This window comes from Cryptomeria japonica, chromosome 3 (assembly GCF_030272615.1).
Source record: "Cryptomeria japonica chromosome 3, Sugi_1.0, whole genome shotgun sequence".
Lineage (NCBI taxonomy): Eukaryota > Viridiplantae > Streptophyta > Pinopsida > Cupressales > Cupressaceae > Cryptomeria > Cryptomeria japonica.
In genome coordinates, this window is record NC_081407.1 from 637,015,132 (window position 1) to 637,037,335 (window position 22,204).

The 22,204-nt window shown below is 34.2% G+C and overlaps 1 protein-coding gene across 2 annotated transcripts; it reads right to left on the minus strand.

Annotated features, from left to right (window-relative positions):
* Positions 1-2,650: 2,650 nt before the first annotated feature.
* Positions 2,651-4,213, minus strand: LOC131072083 (putative anthocyanidin reductase). 2 transcript variants are annotated; one of them, XM_058008125.2, is made up of 5 exons: positions 4,024-4,213; positions 3,761-3,927; positions 3,253-3,622; positions 3,037-3,167; positions 2,651-2,877 (listed from the first exon to the last, which is right to left on the minus strand). In XM_058008125.2, the coding sequence occupies exons 1-5, from the start codon at positions 4,151-4,153 to the stop codon at positions 2,869-2,871; spliced, it is 807 nt and encodes a 268-aa protein (XP_057864108.2). In that variant the 5' UTR covers positions 4,154-4,213; the 3' UTR covers positions 2,651-2,868. The 2 variants fall into 2 exon arrangements, with proteins under 2 accessions (XP_057864108.2, XP_057864107.2); XM_058008124.2 differs by having other exon boundaries at positions 2,954-3,167.
* Between the last annotated feature and the right edge of the window lie 17,991 nt (positions 4,214-22,204).

Below are 22,204 nucleotides of genomic sequence, written 5' to 3' on the forward strand. Positions count from 1 at the left end.
ATGGCATTGGAATGGTCATGGTCCATTCCTATGGCTGGATAGCTAGTCACACACACGTTTTAGGCAGTCTGGTTAATCAAATTCCTACTTTAAAGAAAATAAAAAAGGAATCATGTGAGAGGGAGAGGCTCAAATTGTGTCTAATTATATGACTGGTTGTTGAAAATAATGGTAGTTGAGAGTCGAATCCATAAACATTTCACTCTCATTTACCACCAAATTCTATCTTCCCTACCGTCCTTATAACGATGATTGTTGAAAAAATTAGTTGCTGGTAGTTGAGAGTCGAATAGATTAACATGGCCCACTCATTTATCATTCGAAGTTATTACCGAATGATTCCATCTTTCCTGCCGTAAACAGACAGTTTTTATCAAAAGAAAAAGCATTGGATTAGGAAGAAAGAGAGATCTTAAAAGCTGAGCAGCATTAACATCTTGGGGTGCGATGTACCAAATTCATCTTAGAATTTATTAAGTTACAGTTGGGAGATATGGGCATAACTGATTTTACAGCGTGCATGTTACTATCCAAAAGCTAGATCAATAGCTATAAGCAATTAAGTCGCATAAAAAGATAACTAAACAAAAATCAAAATCTGATATACCCTTTAAAATCTATGAATGCACGAAATTAGCTATGACGACTAGTGGTGCTCTTCCCCTAACATCCTGAGATGCGATGCACCAAAATCACATTAGAATTTATGACTGCAGTTGGGAGATATGGGCATGGCTGTGGCCACCAGAGTCACCTCCCTCGGGGAACGCTCCTCCTTTTTGGGCAGATTGGTTTTAATGAAAGGCATTGTTTAGTACTAAAATGGCTATCCAGCCCATAATGGCTGTGATTTGATATTTATTAATTAAATTAGAAGTTAAAAAAATAATTGTGTTGTGATTTTCAAATCAATTAATCAATATCAAATAACTGTCAAATCACAGGCATTCTATATATATAAAAAATAGTATTTGCAATATTTAGTCCTCTAAATGTAGTTTTAAACTATAAAAATAGCTTCATGTTGGTGAGAAAATTAATCCCATAAATGCCTTACGTTTGAAATGTGGGTCAATGCAAGAAAAGAAAAAGTTTTAAAATGGTATGAAAAAATTATGCTACATCACCATTATTTTAATATGTTGCTGTCTTGGTATTGTCACGTTGAGAAGAAATCAAGCCTCACATCTACCTTCTTAAATATGAAAACCTTAATTAAAAAAAAAATCAATTAAAAGAAAAGAAAATTTACTTTGAACATTTTGTACATATTGAACCAATACACACCCGAAGATTAGTTTATATAAGCACCACTACATTGCTTTCTAGAAACGTTCATTGAATATTATTTATTTATATTAAAATAGAATATATTTGATATGGAAAGTCTAATATGTTAATTTTTAAAAATCTTTTTTACTAATATTTTAGAGGTATTATATAATGGAACAAGGGGTGGAGCGTAATGGTGTAAATGTACTACCTAAAATTCTTATATTTTTACTTAAGTTTGAATTTAAAGGTTAATTAATTTTTAAAATAGTTTTGAGTAGAACATAAATATTTTACATGGTGGTCTCATTTTGGGGTGCCATCTTCTTCACTAATTCCAAGCTTCCTTTATATCTAATGCGATTGATATTGTAATCAGGGGTTGTATCTCTGTTGCCTATGGGCTTTTGTAATGGGTAAATAGGCTTTTGTTATTTGAGCAATACTGAAGGGTTTTCTTACTGGTTCTTTCCCTTCAGTGATCGTTGAACCAGACACCATGTAAAAAAAAATATAAAGATTTAATATAATTTCAGTGGTTCATCCACTTTTATCAAAAAATAAAAAAAATAAAATATTTTGATCTGTTAGTTTTAGATTTATTTATTTATCATCTATTGTAGTTCCAAATTTAATGAGCAAAAGTTGAATGAAGATTTTTTTGTTTTACATAATTAGTAACTAAAATTATTCTAACATAAAATTGGTGTAGTTTTGGGCAGTTTCCTAGTTGTTCTTTTTGGATTTTCCTGTTTTTTTAATTTTAGTCTCTTTTTGCAAAATGCATCTTAGGTGGCACTTTTTTAGATAGATGTATTTAAGATATCTATTCTAGCTTCATGGCAATAATTTATTTTAAATCTTTTTGTAGTTTTTTCTTTTTTAAATTTATAAATGACTTACAAAATTATTCATTAGAGAGAAAATTTGTTATCTTTCATATAACTGTTCATAGTCTAAAATAAATTATTTTTGTTTTAATAGACAAAAGTAAACATGTGAACTAAAACAAAATGGAATTCATAAAATGATTGTAGTCTATCCAACATTTTTTTACATTACAGAAAACAATACTCCATTTGAAAGCAACATATCATTAATCAATCTGAAAGCAACTAAAAAATTATCAACTATTAGAAATTATAGCTTAATGATTACAAATTGTAAGAAATATTGTTTATTTATAGAATGTATCTAGAAAAAGTAAATGTTAGAGATAATATTTATTTATCTAATATTCTAGCATGTGGAAGTTGGAACATTCCAGCATATGTAAATGTCCATCTTTTCTTATGTTTTTCACTTTAAGGACACTGATTAGTCATTTAGATTCTTCTAAATTATTATACGAAATATACCCTTATAGATAAAGCAGAAATCAACAAACTGTGATATAATTTATCTATTCATGCTCTTTTTTTTGTCCTATTTCAAATATTTTAATTTTTCACTATAACATTCAACAGTCCATTCTTTATAACATAGTCCATGGTCTCTTCAAAAGCTTCTGGTAAATGATACTGATAAGAGAATCCCATATCCAACAATTTCTTTGAAGAAACAGGCAGGTATCTCTCAATTCCATCGTCTTCATCTTCATCCAACCTGTACCAAAAAAAATTTTAAAAAATGATCCTTAAAATTTGAAGATTATGTATTAAAATGAAAATCATTTACTTACTTGAGAGAATTCTTAAATTGTACATATTGTTTAGCAAGGAAATCCTTGAGAGACTTGAGACTCAAGGAATCAGATGCACAAACATAGCGATTTTGAGCATTGGAATGTTCCATCAGGAATATGTGGGCATTGCAAGTATCTTCAATATGAACGATTGGTATAGATCCCAATACGAATTCGTCAAACTTCATAACATCATAAAATTCATCATTTCCTATTAAATGAAGTCACATTAGAACTACAGAGAATCATGAATATATCATACCAAAATCACAATTGAACACACAAAATATTTATACCTCCAATGAGAGCTAATATTGTTTGAGCAGATGTTAAAGCACTCGTAGTTGTAAGCCAAGGCCCAATCACCATACCCGGTAGGATGCTCACCACCTCAATGCCATTATTGAGCCCATATTTAAGGGCGTCTTGTTCTGCTAATGTCTTAGCTATCATATACCAAGCTACCTTATTTGTCTGAGATTTAAGGAAATTTAGGGGACTCCAGCAACTTTCATCAAGGCATGTGTGGGTGAGTTCTCCCTTGTCATTCATCGGAGAAGCAGCTAAAACTGATGAAGTGAAAATTACACGCCTAACAGATTTAGCTCTTACGCAGGCTCTCATAACATTGTGCACCCCATTTACAGCAGGTACCACAAAATCGTCCTTAAAATAACATCCATTTCAGAAAATATTAGAAAAAGATTTAAATGTTCTGATGGATAACTTTTTTTTAGATAATATTAGAAACAGATTCAAGTGTTATTATGAATAAAGTGGCGAAGAGTCATTTCCTCTGCTTACCAGATTAGGTTTTGTAAAATCCATGGGACCTGCCACATGAAAAACTCCATGACAACCCTCCACTGCAGAATCAAAGCTGCCTTCTAAACATAAATCAGCCTTAAAGAGCTTAAGCTTTTCCTCTGCCCCCGGCAGTTCCAGCAAAGGCCCAGATTTTTTCTCGTCTCCTGCATGTCACCAACCCATATACAACTGGAATGCTTAAGCATATAACTCTTAACATATTGTTTGTATTTTATATTCTGGGCTTAAAAACCATGTACCTGGGTTTCTAAGGGTGGCGTTGACGGTGTAGCCCCTTTCTAGCAGATTTTTAATTAACCATGATCCAATGTATCCCGCTGCTCCAGTCACACAAACTCGTTTTACAGTCTGGTTACCATCGTCCGCCATTAAATTCCTGCGTGTGCTGAAAATCTAAATTGAAACTTGTGAGAGGAAGAGACTTAGATTGTGTCTATTTTTAAAGCCTTTGTAGTTGGGAGTGGAACCCACCCATCTGCTATTCAAAGTTATTCTATCTCTCCTGTCGTATACAGAAGTTTTTAATCAAAAGAGAAAGACATGAAAGGTCGGATTCCACTTGTTTTTCACCTCCAATGCAAATGTGACTTGAATACAAAATCTGAGCTGGCTTTCTACTATATATCTATACCTCACAAACTTTTGGGAATTTTGCGTTGGATGTATTATATCAGTATTCAGACTGACTGTTAGCTTTAGATAATGATGGGAGGAAAATTTAACTAGAATGCAAAATCAATGAAATGGGATGAGGACAATTCTAGAAGTCATATCCTATTTAAAGTAGGATTCTGATTAAAAAAAAGTCTTCATAAAGTAGAAATGGAAAAAGCAATCTAAGAAAAATCTTATTTTGTATTGACAATTAAACTAATAAAATTTATATTCTTATGTCTATTTTATGTTTGTAATTTAAAAAAAAATGTAAACATCATAATTTAGTTAAATGTTGAAATGGATATATTTTTTACTATTTTTTATAAATATATATGAAATATAACTCTTTCTAATTTCCACCACCTTTTTTCTTAATTATTTATCCAAATTAGAAAAGAATTATATCATCTAGTTTCCATAAAAATAAAATATAAAATATAAAAAATAAAAAATTAATTAAAATATTAAAAGATATATATTTTTAAAAATTCACTTATAAATCTATAAAAAGATATTTTTACATTACAAAAATATATTATTCATAAGAGTAGGAGTTGAAACGTCGATTTTTTTTTGTAATTACACCAAAAGTAGTATAAAATATACATTTAGTAGACACTTTCAATTTGAAAAGTTGTGGTCCATATATAACTTAGCTATAATGAATCAGATCATATGTTTGACTAAAATTAATTTTTAGTTAGAATTCCCTAAATTCACTTGGTGACACAGTTTTGTGCTTTTACCAAGATAATATATAATGGTGAAATTTATATATTCATATTATTTATTATTTAATTCTATATCTATTTTGAGGATAGTATTTGATACAAATATATAATTATATATAAGAATAATTTTATGTGATGTTAGTCTCATTTTCTTGATCTTTTATTCATCTATATATACACATATCATTATGCAATGGATCATATTCTATCTTTGTATATACAAACCTTTATGAATCTACCTCATATTCCTATATATGACACTTATCCTTACACCATTTACTAGAAAAAAAAAAATTCCAATCATGGAAGAAACCCTATTATTGCACACATTTCCCCTTTTTCATAGTAAAAACCAAAAATGTGGTTTAATCCAATTCTCATTATTTTCTTGCCTTAAGTTAACTATACATATGTTTAGAATAATTTGATGGTATATCCTAGTGTTTAAAGAAATTTGATGTATTCATTCTAATAGTCAAATATCAATCCAAATTATACATGTGTTGAATGAGCAATTAATATGTGACATTTATAATTCAATTTAGTGCTATTTAAAAGAATGAGAAATTTACATACAAGGGACTTTGCTTATTATGATGTAAAATAATCCTTTAAGGTATTGTTAAATATGGAAATCCCTTGAATATTTAAGATGAGTGAAGAAGACAATTATTTTATTTATGAGAATTTAGAATATAATTAAATATTTTGCAAAGAACTTGTCAAAAATTATGCTTGCCATTAATTATCTTTTGGAACTATAAATTTTTTTCTAAAAATTTATAATAGAACTATCTTGTTACTTGGGTTGTTGTCTAGCTTATAAGGTTCTTTGTGGAAGCCACCTACTTCAATAGAAGAAAAAAGTTTCCAACTATATGAAATATTTTTCCAATACAACCCTTACCTCTTGATTTCCTGTAACCTCTTTGTGTAATAATCCCTAGGAAATGATATAGAACAAATCAAACGATCATTCACCCATTTGTATCATTTATATCTTTCATTTGATTCTTATTGGGGGTAATGATCTTATACCTTTAATTATCTTTTTGTTTTTTATAATTAAACTATTGGATAGGGAAGTCCCCTTTATTGATATAAATTGAGGTACATATAGTTGCAGAGGTTCCATATGTGAATGCAAAAAAATATTACAGATTGTCCCTCCTAACTGTATTGCCACATCTCCCACTAATTAGTGGATTTTCCATTCAGAATGTCCCAACCCAAGATGATCTGATTTAAAAAACAAACATTTAATATAGCAATTAACACCCCCTATTCTCTACAATAATCATCCCTATTTTTGTTTACTCCATCTTTGGTGTGATAGAAAAAGATCATGTTCATGGATCCATCTCTCTTGGACCTCTTGTTTTTCTTCCTTTCCACAATTTCCCAACCTTCTTTAATCTTTGCAACATCTTTTTGTTGCATTGTTGTAGAGTCACATCAATACTGCTCTGCCTCAAGGATATGAGGGGAAACTATGTCTTCATCCCCTGCCTTTGTACTTACAACCCTCCTTGAAGCCCTTGTTCTTGAAATGGGAGAGATCCCCAAATCCAAGGATCTGAAGTTGTCTCTCTTGGATTCATTCGATCCCATTGAGTTGTCAACATCAGTTGCCCTATTTTCTTCCCCTCTTATTTTTCCCTTTTAAGGCATTTTCCAAATTCTTTTCATGCTATCTTTTTCTATGTCTCTCACCAAAATCTATCTCTGAAGCCTTGGAGCATTATTTTTTACCGAACAAAGGTCAGAATCCCCCTCCTTCCACCATGAAGCTAGTTTTTAGCTATTCCTTTTGTTGCATTGGGCTGCTATATGACCTATTTGGAAGCATCATCTACACCTAAATAAAATATCTTCATACTCCAGAGGTTGCATCCAAACCTCATTTGTAGATTTCAAACAAATTTATGCAGGAAGGTCATTCTTTGCATCCATCTTCAAAAGAATGTGAGCATAGTAGTATGATAGAAACAACTAGAATCTTCATCTATTAGCAAGAGATTACCCAAAGTATTTCCAATAGCTACAAAACAAGATTCAATCCAGAATTACAATGGTAAGCTAGGGAGTCTTACCCATATTGGCATCTTATCAAAGGATTTTAAAGATGGTTTGAAAGTTAGGTGCCAAGATTTCAACAAAAATATATACTTGTCTTCCGGCTCAAATTAGGTTCACACAAGATCTTTTTTCTATCTTACACGCTATCAAAAACCACTACAAAGTAACCACAAGCTTTAGGAAGAATCTGGACTTCCTCGTCCAAAATGGGTCTCCAAACTTCTGATATCCACTTGTGTAGTTCACCCAGGCTTGGCCACAAGCCCTTAAATCTCCTAATTAGACTTGTCTCTAAAATTTTTTTTTCATTTTTGGCTAGTTCATGTCTCGAGTCTCCTTCCAAACAAACAGTTGGCCTATACTCATATGTTGGATTACTCATCTCCCCTCTATCAATTCCACCCAATTTGGACCACCTCTCCTCATCGAACCCAAAGGACCCCTTCCCATTACTATCCTTTTGTTCTTTCCCAAGGGTTTTTACACCGCACTGTTCTTGAATAACATTATTCATCCCCTTTGAAACTCCACATATAGAAGACTTACTAGCATAACATCTCTCAAACTAAGGTTCACTTGCTTCTACCTATTTTAGGGAATGCCTTTCTCCTTCCTTCTTCACCTTAACCTGCTTCAAGGACTACATACTACCTATGCCATAAAAATCACCGACCTCAAATCGATTTCTTAGGATTGATGATAGTCCCAAAGATACTGAGAGGGGTAGGGGGTGAATCAATATCTAACCGGTTTACAAAATATTTGACCTTATTAAGTATTTTGCATTCCAAAATAGTATACCGGTAAATAAGAATTAATGCAATAAATAAGAACAATAAAGACAACATAGAGAGAACACCATAACACAAGATGTTTAATGAGGAAACCCGATGTGGGAAAAACCTTGGTGGGATTTGTGACCCACAATATTCACTCACTGGCCAATGAATGGATATTACTTACAAGAGGGGCTTGCACATGCAGGAAGGCCAACTACCTAGAGCTCACAACTCAATTACAAAAGGAAGTCTCATTGACTTAAAAAATGGATTAAAAAAATCTAATATAATGTACTGCTACAAAAAGCATCTGCTATGCTAGGTTTAGTACTGGTTTAAGCTCATATAATAACCATAAACCTTTCTACAAAATTTGCCTTGATATTTGCTCTACATATCCATCATATCATATATCCTCTCACCAAATAATCTACAAGATCTCATACTTATATATGAGTCTTATTACAACTTTCCATCTTGGCTTACAAAAAGATACTACAATTAAAAACAAAATACAATAATCAAAATCATGTCGGCTAGGATGCCGGTAAACATTATTGTCGCTGTCGGTGAACTATTTAATGGTGTAGAGTCTGCCAGTGTCGGTGCTTGTCAGTGCCATAAGATTGCAAGGTTGCCATCAATGATAACACCTTCAATCACCTTTAACTACCATTAGAGTGTGCAATGCCAACACTATTTGAATTTTTAGAGCAACACCAAAGACAATCATTCCCAACCTTTTCAGAACTTGGGACCAAACTAGACTTTCTGTTTCTCATCCTAGGATGCCACCGAGATTCTCTAGAGTAAAGAATCCCTTGCTCCACCTAGTTGCCTCAAACCCTCTTTACAGGATTGCTCTGTATTTTGGGAACCTCTAGACTCACAACCTGAATTGTTTGAGATAAATAAATGAATATAAGAAAAGCCCTTACTCACTCTATTCCCTCCCACATCTTGGTTGTATTGATCATGTTGGATGCCCCTTCCTTCCATAGAGACTGAAACTGACACTTGATTTTGTCCATAAACTCTAGTGGATCCCTTTTCCCCCTATTTGGGCCTTCAGACATTATGGTCATTCATTCTAGGCACTTCCTATTTTGCAAAAAGCATGGATCTAGAAATATCCACAAAACCCTATAGCTCTGAAGGCTCAGGAAATACTGTGACATGGTATGAAACTTACTATAAGACTCAAAATATCCATATGCGTTCTTTTTAGAACCACCACGCATTGGTATTCCACTTTGAGTGTTATCTGGGCTGAAAAATACCATGCTCTAGAAATTTTGACAAAGCCCTATGGCTTGGGAAGCTCAGGGATTTCGATGACATAATAGTCTAAGATTCTTGAAATAATTAAGAAAAACAATGCACTGACATGATTTAATTATCTTAACTACAATGCACTAACATGATTTAATTATCTTAACTACAATGCACTGACATGATTTAACCCTTGAAATGGCCTAGAAGGCCATTGTATAAACAAAATATGAAGTCACATAGAATCAAGATGTCTCAACTACTTATGTTGACTACAAATCCAAAGACTCGTTGACCAAAGTGGATAAATCAATTCTCTTTCCATTGCAAATTTTAAAAAATAATTAGCATATCAAAGAATTGAAATCGTTGGCATTTTTTTTGCCCAAAACTCTATTCAAGAGGTAGTAATATCCCTGGGATTCTAATATAAATTGGTTAGGCAAACAAAAGTTTTCATTTAAACAATTTAATTTCTTCTTTATTATACTATGTTGTAATTAATAAAATTTGTACATTAATGGCAATGTGATAGTTCTATATACAAAATTATCCAAGAGTTAATTTTGTGGATCTTAATAGGATTATGCTTCAAAATATTAGGGAACGAAAAAAAAAATCTTGGTTCTAGGACACCATGGTAATGGATAGGGTAGATATATAATATAATAAATTTAGGCCCAAAAGACTACCATGTCAAACTATAATGATGTAAGTAGTTGGGAATCAAAGTTTGAACTAAGAAAAGAATCAATACTAATGCTAGAGAAATATTGAAATTGTGATTCCAAAAGATATAGAATTGTAAAATATCATGAATAAAACTTTATAAAGGCATTATGATAAGTAAAAAATTTAAAATCTACAAAAGTATTGATCTAAAAATGAAAGTACATGTATATCATTAGTATCACACTTTGATAAACTAACATAATGAATATTAGTGCAAGAATATACAAAAATGGCAATCCTAAAGGACATAGCATATGCTACTGATCATATTTTGGGAAGCTTATCTAAATGATAACCTAAACATCTAATCTTGAAAGAATAGATAATATTTTATTAGGTACTAACACATTTTGATAAAATTGCAAAAGCAAAACCCCATCAACGAAAATACCAAAAAATTTATCCCAAAAGGACAAGAGAATAGAATACACCAAGGATCAACATATAGGGAAATATAATGAATGGGTACATAAGGAGCCAATATATGGAATAGTTGACATTGATATATTTGAAGAAAAATTATGGGAGTTAGAATTAAGGCATTTAAGATATTTATGTGACCTTGATGCCATTGTGTAGAAAAAACTAGCCAACATTTCAATAAATAGATCTATAAGAAGATTTAGAAGAAAAACCCTCGTATATGGAATTAAAAAATATGTAAAAATAGAAATAAAATAGATAAGAATACATAGAAAAAAGAAGAAAATAAATGGTTTCCATTAATTAACTAGGAGAGAAAACCCTACCTACTAATAGTAGTGTAGAGGAGGATGAGGTACATGAAAACCACTCTCTACCATACATTGGAACAAACTTGGACTAAAAGTAGCATTGAAAACACATGAGGTATGAGATATATCCTGACCATTGAAGAAGTATGGAAATGCTAGGGATAAAAAAAAAATGCATAAATTAAAATGAACAAAAAATATATTAAATGGAGAATTGAATGAGAAAGTAGTAGGCAATAATGTTACCACTAATGTGGATCCAAATGGGTAGGTCAAGGAGATATCACATCTAAAGTATTAGAGTTTCAAATATTCCTTTACAAACATGCTAGAGGATAAAATGCAATACCTAATTTTATGACATCTTAAGCTTGACAAATCTAATCTACAAATTGTAAAGGTTTTAAATATTATTTTTCGCTCATAGCAAGATGACAACCTCCAAAAGTTTAACAAAAAAGAAAAATATTCCAACATACAACTAAGGGAAAATGTAAGAAAACATATATAAGACAAGAAAAGAAAAAAAAATGAAGAAAAAAAGAAGCCAAAGAAGAAAAAAAAAGTCGTGTCCCTATTTTACTTAATAAAAATAGGCATGTGTATCTAATACACTATAGCTTACATGGAAAATTTCCACAAAAGTTGAAGTAACTTTACATCCAATACAAATCTCCACTTGACTTTATATAAATTCCTCTCCATTCTATAGATATCCCCACTATACTTTTTGAAAATAATAATACTAATATTAAAATTATTAAAACTAAATCTTTCTCTATATTTTTAATTATTATTTATATTGTAATATTTTTACTATAATAAATTGTATCCCTTTACAATTTTGCAATCTATTTGGCACCTATATTAGTTTTCTTTTACCTGGATCATTTTAATCCTATTTGTATCATATTCTACTTTAATTTTTTTTTATTAATCTTGTAATTTAACCATTGTCAAATACCAGTACTTGGACCAAATATAACATCATAAAACCTTAGACTTGTATACCCTTTTAGAGGCTCTATTTGGGTGGGACAAGCAAGTCCATTTCCATAATCTGACCAAATACCCTAAAACTATTTCCATTGCATGTGCTAGTCTTCACAATTTATGGTCTAATCTAAATTTTGATACTTAGCCATTTTATATTGGCTTTTTTTATCAAAAATATATCATGATTCCTATAATGCACAACTTCTCTTATTTAGAACATTAATTAATTTGAAAGAGCCTCCAAGAATTTGAAATATAAGTTATCAACATGTTGAGTAGCATAATGCAACACTCTACACTCAAGTATGATTTCATGTTGATTATGTGTTGCTATCATGTTATTTCATCAACACTTGTAGGACTTGTCTAAAAAGCATTGCATCATTACCTTTATGTAAAAATCCATGAGATGGTTTCATGCCTAAAATATAATCATTTTATTTTAGTATTTTTATTATTATTTAGCTTCTATCATCCTTTGGAAAACATGTCTTTAACATCAAACATATTTTTTTGAGGTGGGAACACCAACATAGGGTTTTATTTAGGTAAGCCCAGTGTAAGGGGAAAGGTGAGACTAAGTGAGTAAACCCTAATCCCACTCTCACACACACACTTGTGGAATACGAAAGATCCTAGGGAGGTAACACACTTCGACTACTTGTTTTGAGTAAGATAGAGCCAAGGATTACCTCTTAGGGTTTCTATTCCCTTTCTGCAAGTGAGAGATAAGAGAGATGCAAAGTGATTTAACCTAGAATGCAAGTGTACACAAGTCAACCTAATCTAAGAATACAGACCTAAGAACAATTGATATACTGTTGAAAAGTATATATTGGGAGACAAATTCAAATGTGTACCAATGCTAAAAATATAAGCCAAAAAATCTGAGACTGGAGTGTTGTACCCCTGTCCTGATTCTGCAAACTAAAAGATGTACTCGATAGACTGAGATCAGAGAGTTTTGAACTACTGATGAGCCAAATTCTGTTGAAAAACAAGGAAGACTAGGGAACCACACCCCTATATTGGATAGGACCATGGCACCATGCCCCTATCCCATAGGTTTCTATCCAAATTTGACCCTCAAAACAATCTCTGTGTGCTTTGTCGTTCCTGAAACTTGTAGTGACACTCGGATCCTGAATATGCACCTGTAGTTCAAAATAGGGTTTTGGGTGGCTATATAGGGTTTTGCCTTAGTCAAACCCCCGTTTTGATAATTTCCACCTCAACAAATAACTGATTTGTATAATAAAATAGTGTGCGCAATAATCTCATGTGTGTGCAAGACCCTAGGATGAATGCAAATAATCTAGAGCAACCTTAAAGAGTAAACCCTAAATGCTTGTAATTGACAAAGTAAATTCTCTAACTCAATGATGCAAAGTGATCTAAGGAGTGAATGTAAATCAAATTTATGTAATAAATCTCATACAAAGACATGGAAACAACATGAAACCATACCAAACCCCAAGGGAGAGGTACAAGCCAATCTTTAGTCGATGATCTCTTATTGCTTTCCTATATCTCCAAAAGCCCCCAAGCGATGAAATAATGCTTGATGAATGCTTGATAGGTATTATTGAATGTTTTTGAAGATTGCAAAGATCTACTATTTCACTACATAGAAGGCTCCTTGTGTTCACTTCGCTAATAATTCCTCTAGATTCCTTCAAATGAAGAAAGAGAGCTCTTATGTATGAAACCTTAGATCTTAATTTCATCTTTAGACCAACCTAGGATTTGAATTTTTTGCCAATCTTTTGGGGTTAAGAATTATTAATATCATATAATTATGCTCCCAAAATTTTGGGAAAATGTCAGGGACTAGGTGCAATGTGCACTCGGTCTGACCAACTTTGCACCAAATTTTTAGGGCAGTTAGATATGATGACATTAAAGAAAATCCCAAAGTTGCAGCTGATTTTGAGATGTTTTGATATGCAAAATTGGGCCTTAAAGATCAAAATAGGACATAATTAGGGTTTATGATTTAATGATTAATTGAAGGAATAAAATGAAAAGGGGTACACTTAGGGTAAAGGGCCCAACTTTATGATGTGTGAAGTGATAAAATATGAATTTAAATTTAATTTAATTAGTTAATTAAATTCTTAAAGGAGATTAGAAATGCAGGATGCAAAATACACTAAGGCGAGTGCTACAGCAAGCATGAAATTGTACCAACTGAGCAAGGATATACAATTTACAATGCTACATTTAGCCCACACTTTAGTAGTCATATGACATTACGTGCATATGTAAGCCTAAGTACAGAAGAGTAAACATCATTTGAAAAATGATATACCCATAAGTTGTTGGACGAAGCCCCAACGGTATCTCGTAGTACACACATAGGAACCCCACCCTAGAAAAGCACATATTAGATCACAAAATCACCTAATTCTTACTAAGGAAGGTGATTAAATTTACGGGGAGCCATATTGCCCCCTGTTTTGGCTTGCTTATTAGTGAGGTGAAATAGGGTAGCATGTTTACCACAATGAATTGTGATGAAGACCTTAATGAAACATGTTCACAACAAGGCTCGATTGTACATCCAAGTGCTTTATGGAACACATGCGGAGAAAGAGAGAAAATTCACAATTCCAACACCACTGATGGTGTGAAAATAAGAGTTCCCTAGATTATGATAGATTAAGTGAAAAGGGCAAAATTAGGGTTTCTAACTTAAACTCATAAGAATGAAAAAGTGCATACCACATAATATGAAAGTAACACTTTCGTTTGTCACTTTTTGACTTTTGACACTATTCACTACAGAGGAGCCAATGAATGAGTCATCATGCCTCAACATTGACCCGAGTGACCCACGTGGATGGAGATCCTATGCTAGGTCATGTTGACCAGGAGACCACTCAATGAGGTGAGTTGACCTAGCATTGACTCGTCATTGACTTTCCTTGTTTGCATTATTTTTTATATTGATGATGTTAGCATTTGATTGTGCATGTTCCCCCTTGTCAAGGCACCACGTTCCCCTAGGGTGCTCTAGTCCTCCTAGGGTGCTTTGGTCCCACCCGAGCGACCTGGTCCTCTCAGGGTGCTTTGGTCCCAGAGGGTTACCCTAGTCCATGCAGGGTGCCCTAGTTCCTTCTCAAAGCAATTGAGTTGCACGAGATCAGACGGTTGATGTATGTAATAGATGCAATAATGTTTTTTCTTAGACGATGATGATCAATGAGTAATTACTAATGATTTGATTATTTTTCTTTGTAGATTCTTCCCTACATCCATGAGCACACTGCTGGCCACACCTTCCAGAGCCTCTAGAGTCAGATTCTGAGGCTTTCACTAGAGGATAGGGAGTTTCTACATGCAGTAGGTTTATGGTATGTGATGACCATGCTCACCATCAAGTTCCACCTTGCAATGCTAATGGTCTTGATAGAGAGATGGGACATGGATACCTCCACCTTTCTTCTACCTATGGGGGATATGATGGTCACACTCAAGGATGTATACCACATACTTTGTCTTCCCATCAGGTGAGGGAAAGTGAGATACTGAGCTGATTGTACCATTATCGATTATAGGAGGGAGCAAATCTACTACATTGGGAGAGAGATACCCAGTGAGATGAAGGATCACATCATGTTCAGTTGGCTCTTGCATCCTACCAGTGAGGTTCCACTAGTGAGATGATTGATGATTGATACCATTGCATTAGTTCTGTTCCCTAATGGGTGTGATACTCACATGCATGGAGGTCTTTCTTATGTAGTTAGAGCCATGGAGAGACATCGAAGGGTATTCTCCAAGGGGAAGAGCATGCTATCCTACCTCTTTCATGACCTAGGAGAGTACATCTTTGGATAGGGATATAGCTTGATGACCTACAAACTACTACAAATCTAGATACTTGAGCACATCACATGCACTAGACCTACTGGGGTTCCCATCGATTTGGTTTCGGAGTAGCTTAGGGTGTTCATAGATCCTCTTACTCACGAGTGGCTATTTAGAGATTTACTGCATTAGAGAGTGACTTTCGATAGATTGATAGCTAAGGTTATTAGATGGAGACCCTACCTCAGGATGTACATGTGGTCGGGTATACATAGGTAGTTATTTTGCATATAGAGGAACCATCTACTAGAAGGACGATACAACCACATTGTAGTCCCATTTTCTTTCGACCGAGTTCGATGGTATTTTAGGTTTTAGTGGTGTATTCCTACAAATGTGCCTATCTATATCTAGGACTCACACGTGACTCCTAGGTCGGGAGCCATTCTGAGGTCTACTATTGATGAGATTGATATCACAGATTCAGATGGGTTAGATCGGGATATCATGATAGACTATAGAGATGATGTGGCCGCACACCAACGGTACTTCACATGGTAGGGTAGGACACACCCTGGAGCCATCTTTCCATCAGACTTCCCTAGAGGGAACCCCAGACCATGGAGACATGTGAGGGATAAGGTGGATTTTGATACATTTAAGGACCTTGGTGAGGAGGACACAGATGATCAGGATGACGATGCAGGATATCAAGAGGGTGGTGGTGCAGGAGAGGGAGATCAGGATGGTGATAATGAGGGGGATGGAAAGGACGAGGACGAGGATGAGGAGGGGGAGGATGAGGAGGATGAGGAGAACAAGGAGGATGAGGAGGATGAGGAGGATGAGGAGGTAGAGGAGGGTGAGGAGGATGAGTCAGATGCAGTTCCTCATCACTCCAGGGATGACACTATAGCCCTAGATCCACTAAGAATTCCATCACGAGGGGAGAAGGACCATATAAGGGGCTCTGATTCCAGTCCCCATCATCCCATGCCCACTGTGTAGAGGCATTATGAGGGCAAAGAGCCTAGTGGGGCCCAGTCATAGGAGGTCTCTTTCCATGACCCTTATTGGCAAGAGGGAGATCCAGGTAAAGTATTTTTTATGATTTTTTAATTTATGCATCTTATTTATTTAGATTTGATGATATAGAGTCTTACTGATGAAAATCTCCTTTCTATCTTTGAAGTTGGCATCTAGGAGTGATGCTTTCTTATCCACAATGCAATGATAAGCCTCATCATGATTGCAGATATTCCTATCTCCTCTCAGATAGTGCATAGACCATAAAGGAGTGTTGGGTGGCATGATGACCTATTCACCCCCATTCGGGTCGAGATGGAGGTCTAGAAAGAGAGGGAGAGTACCTTGTTAGAGAGGCTACAATGGACAAAGTGAGATCTAGCAGTGACTCAGGTAGAGGTAGCCACATATCGTGGGATCATGATGGAGAAAGATCATAGCAGCTCTTCATGGAGTCACTCATGCTCCACATCGCAATACACACCCATCGGCCCACCCCCACGGCCAGATCAAGAGGGACCATCTAGTCACAATCCTCTAGTTGCTAGTCCTAGGGATAGGAGATAACTGTAATGTGATACTTTTTCATGTACTGTGATATACATATTATAACATTGATATATATGTTTATGCTTATGTTTTATCTCAAACATGTTTTAATTCTTGAAACAATGTACGCATTGCTTTGATTAAAAGTAACATATTTAGTAATGAACATGTATGTCTGTTTAATCTCCATGTGATTGATTTCTCCATGCATCATGATTAAATTGATACATGTGTGATTTAATTAAATATCTAAGTATTTAATCAAATGCTACCTTGGTGATGTAGAAGGAAAAAGTGTTAAGCTTAAGAACTATATGACTAATGCGATTTAATTAAACCTAATTAAACACAACATGATATAATCCTACTTAATACATATGAAATTGTATAATATGATAGCACATATAAAAATGTAAATCTTTTACAATTTACATAAATGAATCCAAGACAAACAATAAAGTGAAGAAATATGCTTGTCAAAAATGAAGTAATGTAGACTAAACAATACAATATCATTTAATACCACATACTTTAATGAAGATATGCTAACATATTTCCAATTTGAAGAAAGAAAAGGTAGAAGGAGAGAGAATAAGCTCTAAAGAGATAGAGATAGAGAGAGAGAGAGATAAATACTAGTCATAGTATCTATGAAGGTGCATAGCATTTATGGGTTCTTTATGAGGTATACCTTCCACATCTGCTATCTTGTAAGCACTTGATCCATAAACTTTGATGACAATATATGGTCCAAACTAGTTAGAGCTGAATTTTCCTTTCTCCTCAGGTAAGGCATTCACATTGTGTTGATTCTCATATAGTACTAAATAACCTACTGAGAAGGAATGCTGAACGACCTTATATGAATGTTGTAGAGTTTTATGATATGCTTGAATGTGATCAAGAGCATTTATATGATGTTCATTGAGCATCTCATGTTGTTTGAGCCTCTCCTCTCTATAGGAATCGTCATCCACTATACCTTTAAGAGAAACTCTTAAAGATGAAATTTCTAACTCCAAAGACATAATGGAATCAACACCATAAACAAGATTATAAGGAGTACAACTCGTAGCAATACGTACACTTGTTCAGTAAGCCTAAAGAGCATAGATTAACTGAGTGACCCATTCCTTATCATGCTTGTTCACAATCTTACGAAGAATTTGTTTGATTATTATAGTTGAAGATTCAGCTTGACCATTTGATTTAGGATAGTAGGGTGAAGAAAATTTATGTTGATTATGACATTTCTCAAGAAATTTCTTCACATATTTATTTTTAAATGAGGTTCAATTATCCAAAACCAAAGCATAAGGTGTGTATGGTGAAAAGTGATGATAAACTATTGCAATACCATAAAGATCCAACCACAAACAATCTAAGTTCTACAATAAAACTTTCACCAATACCAATAAAGATACCTAAGATCATGCAAATCAACAAAATAAAGCAATATTAACATTCACATGTCTAGTAGGGTTTCAATCTCCATTGTCTTCCTATCTCCATTTATCTTGCTTGATATATTTTCTCTCAGATTATATGTTTGCACAAGAGCTCAACAAATAATAGAAATGTGGTTGATAGCTTGATCATAAAAGGCTTGATTGCATAATTAGTGTGCTCATTAGGGTTGATAATGAAGGAGAGTATCCTCTTATATAGAAGACATTGTAAGAAATGGAAGGATAAGATTAAGAGGTGTAAAAGATAAATGGTTGGCTAAGATTACAGGGTAGGTAGAGGAAATAATTAAATGATAAAGGGGGTCCAGGTAGTTTAGGAATCAAGAGATGAGTGACATGTGTCATGGGTAGAAAGGCTAATGAATTAATTAAATAAACAAAGATTTATTTAATTAATAGAAAAACTGGGGTCAATTAAATAAATAAAAGTATTTACTTAAATAAGGAAAGACTTAGAAGAGGGTAAATTATTTAATTAAATAAATAAAGATTTATTTAATTAATAGAAGACTTAGGATAAAATAATTAGATAAATAAATATTTATTTAATTAGACGGGACAATTTTAGGTGTCTACATTTTGCCCCTCTTTGAGACAATGGAGCTTGTCGTGTTGGCTCAAAGAAGATAAGATAAATTCATACAAATTTTCCCCATGACGAGAATGATATGCCCCATCGAGAGGTTGGATGAAAATGTTTGAAAAGATCGCAGACAAACTCTCGATAAGAAAGAAAGGCTAAAAAGGACTGACAAGATAGGGTGACAAGGTCATGTAGGAAAAAGACTGACTCATGAGTAATCAACAAAATCGTGTCTATGTCTTAAAAGGCCAAAATTGATAGTTTTGTGATGAACATATTCTATCAATTGGATAAGTTGCTGAGAGGATTCACTCAAACAGGTTCCCTAGAATAGGTAGGTTTTCTAAGTTGGGTGTAGGATAAGACATCGAATTGATAAAATCCGATGAGTACTCTAGCAAGATGGGATATAGTGCAATGTGACAAACATATACACTAGAATGCAATTCCATGTGATAGACATAAGCACTAAGATAGAGCTTGATAAAAAACACCATGTAATGGACATAGGTATCACTAGGCTATGATAGGATAAAATAAGCAACACTATGTGATGAACATGAGTACCATTAAGATTGATACAATTGATTTGATTGGATGCATGAGTACTTACCCCAGATTGAGTCTAGATAGAGATTCCCTATGACATAGTGGTTACAAATAGATTTGAATTCTAAGGACCACACTATGATCAAGGGGATGGGATTTGAGACACATTATGTATATGCCTGAGATCTGGGCAAAACCAAGACGGTTAACTACTTTGGTGAAAAGATGGTCCCATAGGGTCTACAAGGGGGGACATATGAGATGATCTTGGGATTGGTCCTTTGAGAGTTCAGATTCATAGCTCTCTTGGATTCCATTTTGTATCAATTTTTATATGATGATGTAGACACCTTTGAATGATTTTGTAGCCATATGATTTTGACATCATTGTATCATGAGACTTTATTATTTTGACATATATATATATGTGTGTGTGTGTGAGAGAGAGAGAGAGAGGGAGAGAGAGAGAGAGAGAGAGAGAGAGAGAGAGAGAGAGAGAGAGAGAGAGAGAGAGAGAGAGAGAGAGAGAGAGAGAGAGAGAGAGAGAGAGAGAGAGAGAGAGAGATGATCCCTCCTTGTGGAAGCTATATGCATGTGTTCCTATGTGATGTTCTATATGCTTTATAATGATTTTATGATGCTTATGACATGGATGCAAATATGTACATGATGAAATACAATATGTTTTTGTTCTTTATGTTTTTATATGAGAATACAGATAATAACCAATGATATATGCAAGATGTGATGCGATTGTGATATCTATATGTATGTATGAAATAAGTTATGCCAAAATGTGATGACGCAGGTGAAAACTACATGGAATGCAGATATTTTTGGTGTGTCATTATACTTAGTCATGTGATAGTGGGCTACACAAACTCAGGGAAGGATGATGGAGCTCAATCAAGAAAGGGGGATGGAAGGTAGAAGATATGGAAGTGAAAGATCTTATTTTTCTTTATCATCATTGCGATTTATTAAAGCAAATAGGTTATGACAATGTAGGAATAGGTTCAATCCAGAAAGTCATTGTACTCGTTTGCATAGACATCGAACAATTGCAATCAAGGAATGCCCCAGTTCATACTATACTCACAATGTCCTTATATCCTTGGACAAGTCATAGCATTATTAAGAGGCAATCCACATATAGAAAAACAATAGGTGAACATATCCCATCCTCTCCTTTCTAGTCAAAGACATCCTTGAGATATAATCTCTAGTCAGAGGCTTCCTGGAAAAGCTAAAATACATGTCACCAAAAGATAAAATCAAAAGCAAACCAAGACTTGACACCAACACCCAATGAAGTATTCAAGTTATTTGTGTTTCATGTAATTGTAGTGTCATAAAATCGCATCCCTCACAATTTTAGACCACAATAGGGTCCTCACGAGCATGAAATCAATTCCCTAAGCCTGATCAGAGACCGGAGATTGCTCAACCCTCGGAATCAGCTTCTTTCTTGGCCTTTGCATCACTTTGTCCACACTACCCTAGGATAGGGGTGTAGCACCCCTGTCCCCCCTAGGAGAGGGGTGTGGTTCTCTTTTTCTCCTAGGACAGGGGTGTGGCACTCCTGTCCCTACCCTATTTTGGGGCAGGACCCTTCCTAGAGAATGCATTGTGGGTTGTGTTGTGAGCAGGAAACTCCCTCGATGTTCGGTCGTGACAAAAATCAAATCCACGAACATGTATTTAAGGGGCATTCATCCTCTCATTTGCATAAGTGGAAGTTCAACAAGGATCAGAGACATGACATTACACATTCAAGAATTCAAGAGAATTCAAGCATTTAAGCATCCCTTTCAAGCATTGAGCATCTCAAGTGTCCCTTCAAGACTAGGTGTTTCATTGAAGTCAAGGATTGAACCATTGGAGAGGAGATCCATTTCAAAATTCAACTTCATTCAAGTAATTATATCAACATCTCTATCACAACCTCCCTTGAGGTGATTTACAATTCAGTCTTTCATCTACTTGCAAGTACTTTCTTTCATTACTTGGTTAATTCCAAAACTAGGGTTTTGACCTGAAGGCAAACCCCCAATCCCAACCCCTTTTCCTCTCTTTTTTATGTGTAGGTTGCAGGTGCGTAGTTGTACTTTAAGATTTGGAATCCATTTGTAGAGGCGAAAAATACTTTTCCTTTCGTGGATTTTTCGAAGGACCGTGTACATTCCTGCCATTGTCCAGTCAACATTTTCTCAAATTTGTAGGGCGGCTTCGTCTTGACATTTTATTGCCAGATCCAGGTGTACATGTTCATTCCATACCCTGACCTTGAGTTATGATCACTTCTTTGTCACTTTTTCACTTGGTTTCAATTCACAATTCAATCAATTCATTTCCATTAAAAGAAGAGGGGATCAATTCATCATTCTCATTTCATTTAGAATTCAATCTTCTTCTTTGAGGGTTGGATCTAGTGAATTCTTCCTCACCTCT

Coding starts and splice junctions, on each gene's coding strand:
- LOC131072083 (XM_058008124.2), bottom strand. CDS start 4,153: ATGGCGGACGATGGTAACCAGACTGTAAAACGAGTTTGTGTGACTGGA. Junction 3,623..3,760: donor ATTTTACAAAACCTAATCTG/GTAAGCAGAGGA, acceptor TGTTATTTTAAG/GACGATTTTGTGGTACCTGC. Junction 2,878..2,953: donor CAATTTAAGAATTCTCTCAA/GTAAGTAAATGA, acceptor TTTTTGGTACAG/GTTGGATGAAGATGAAGACG.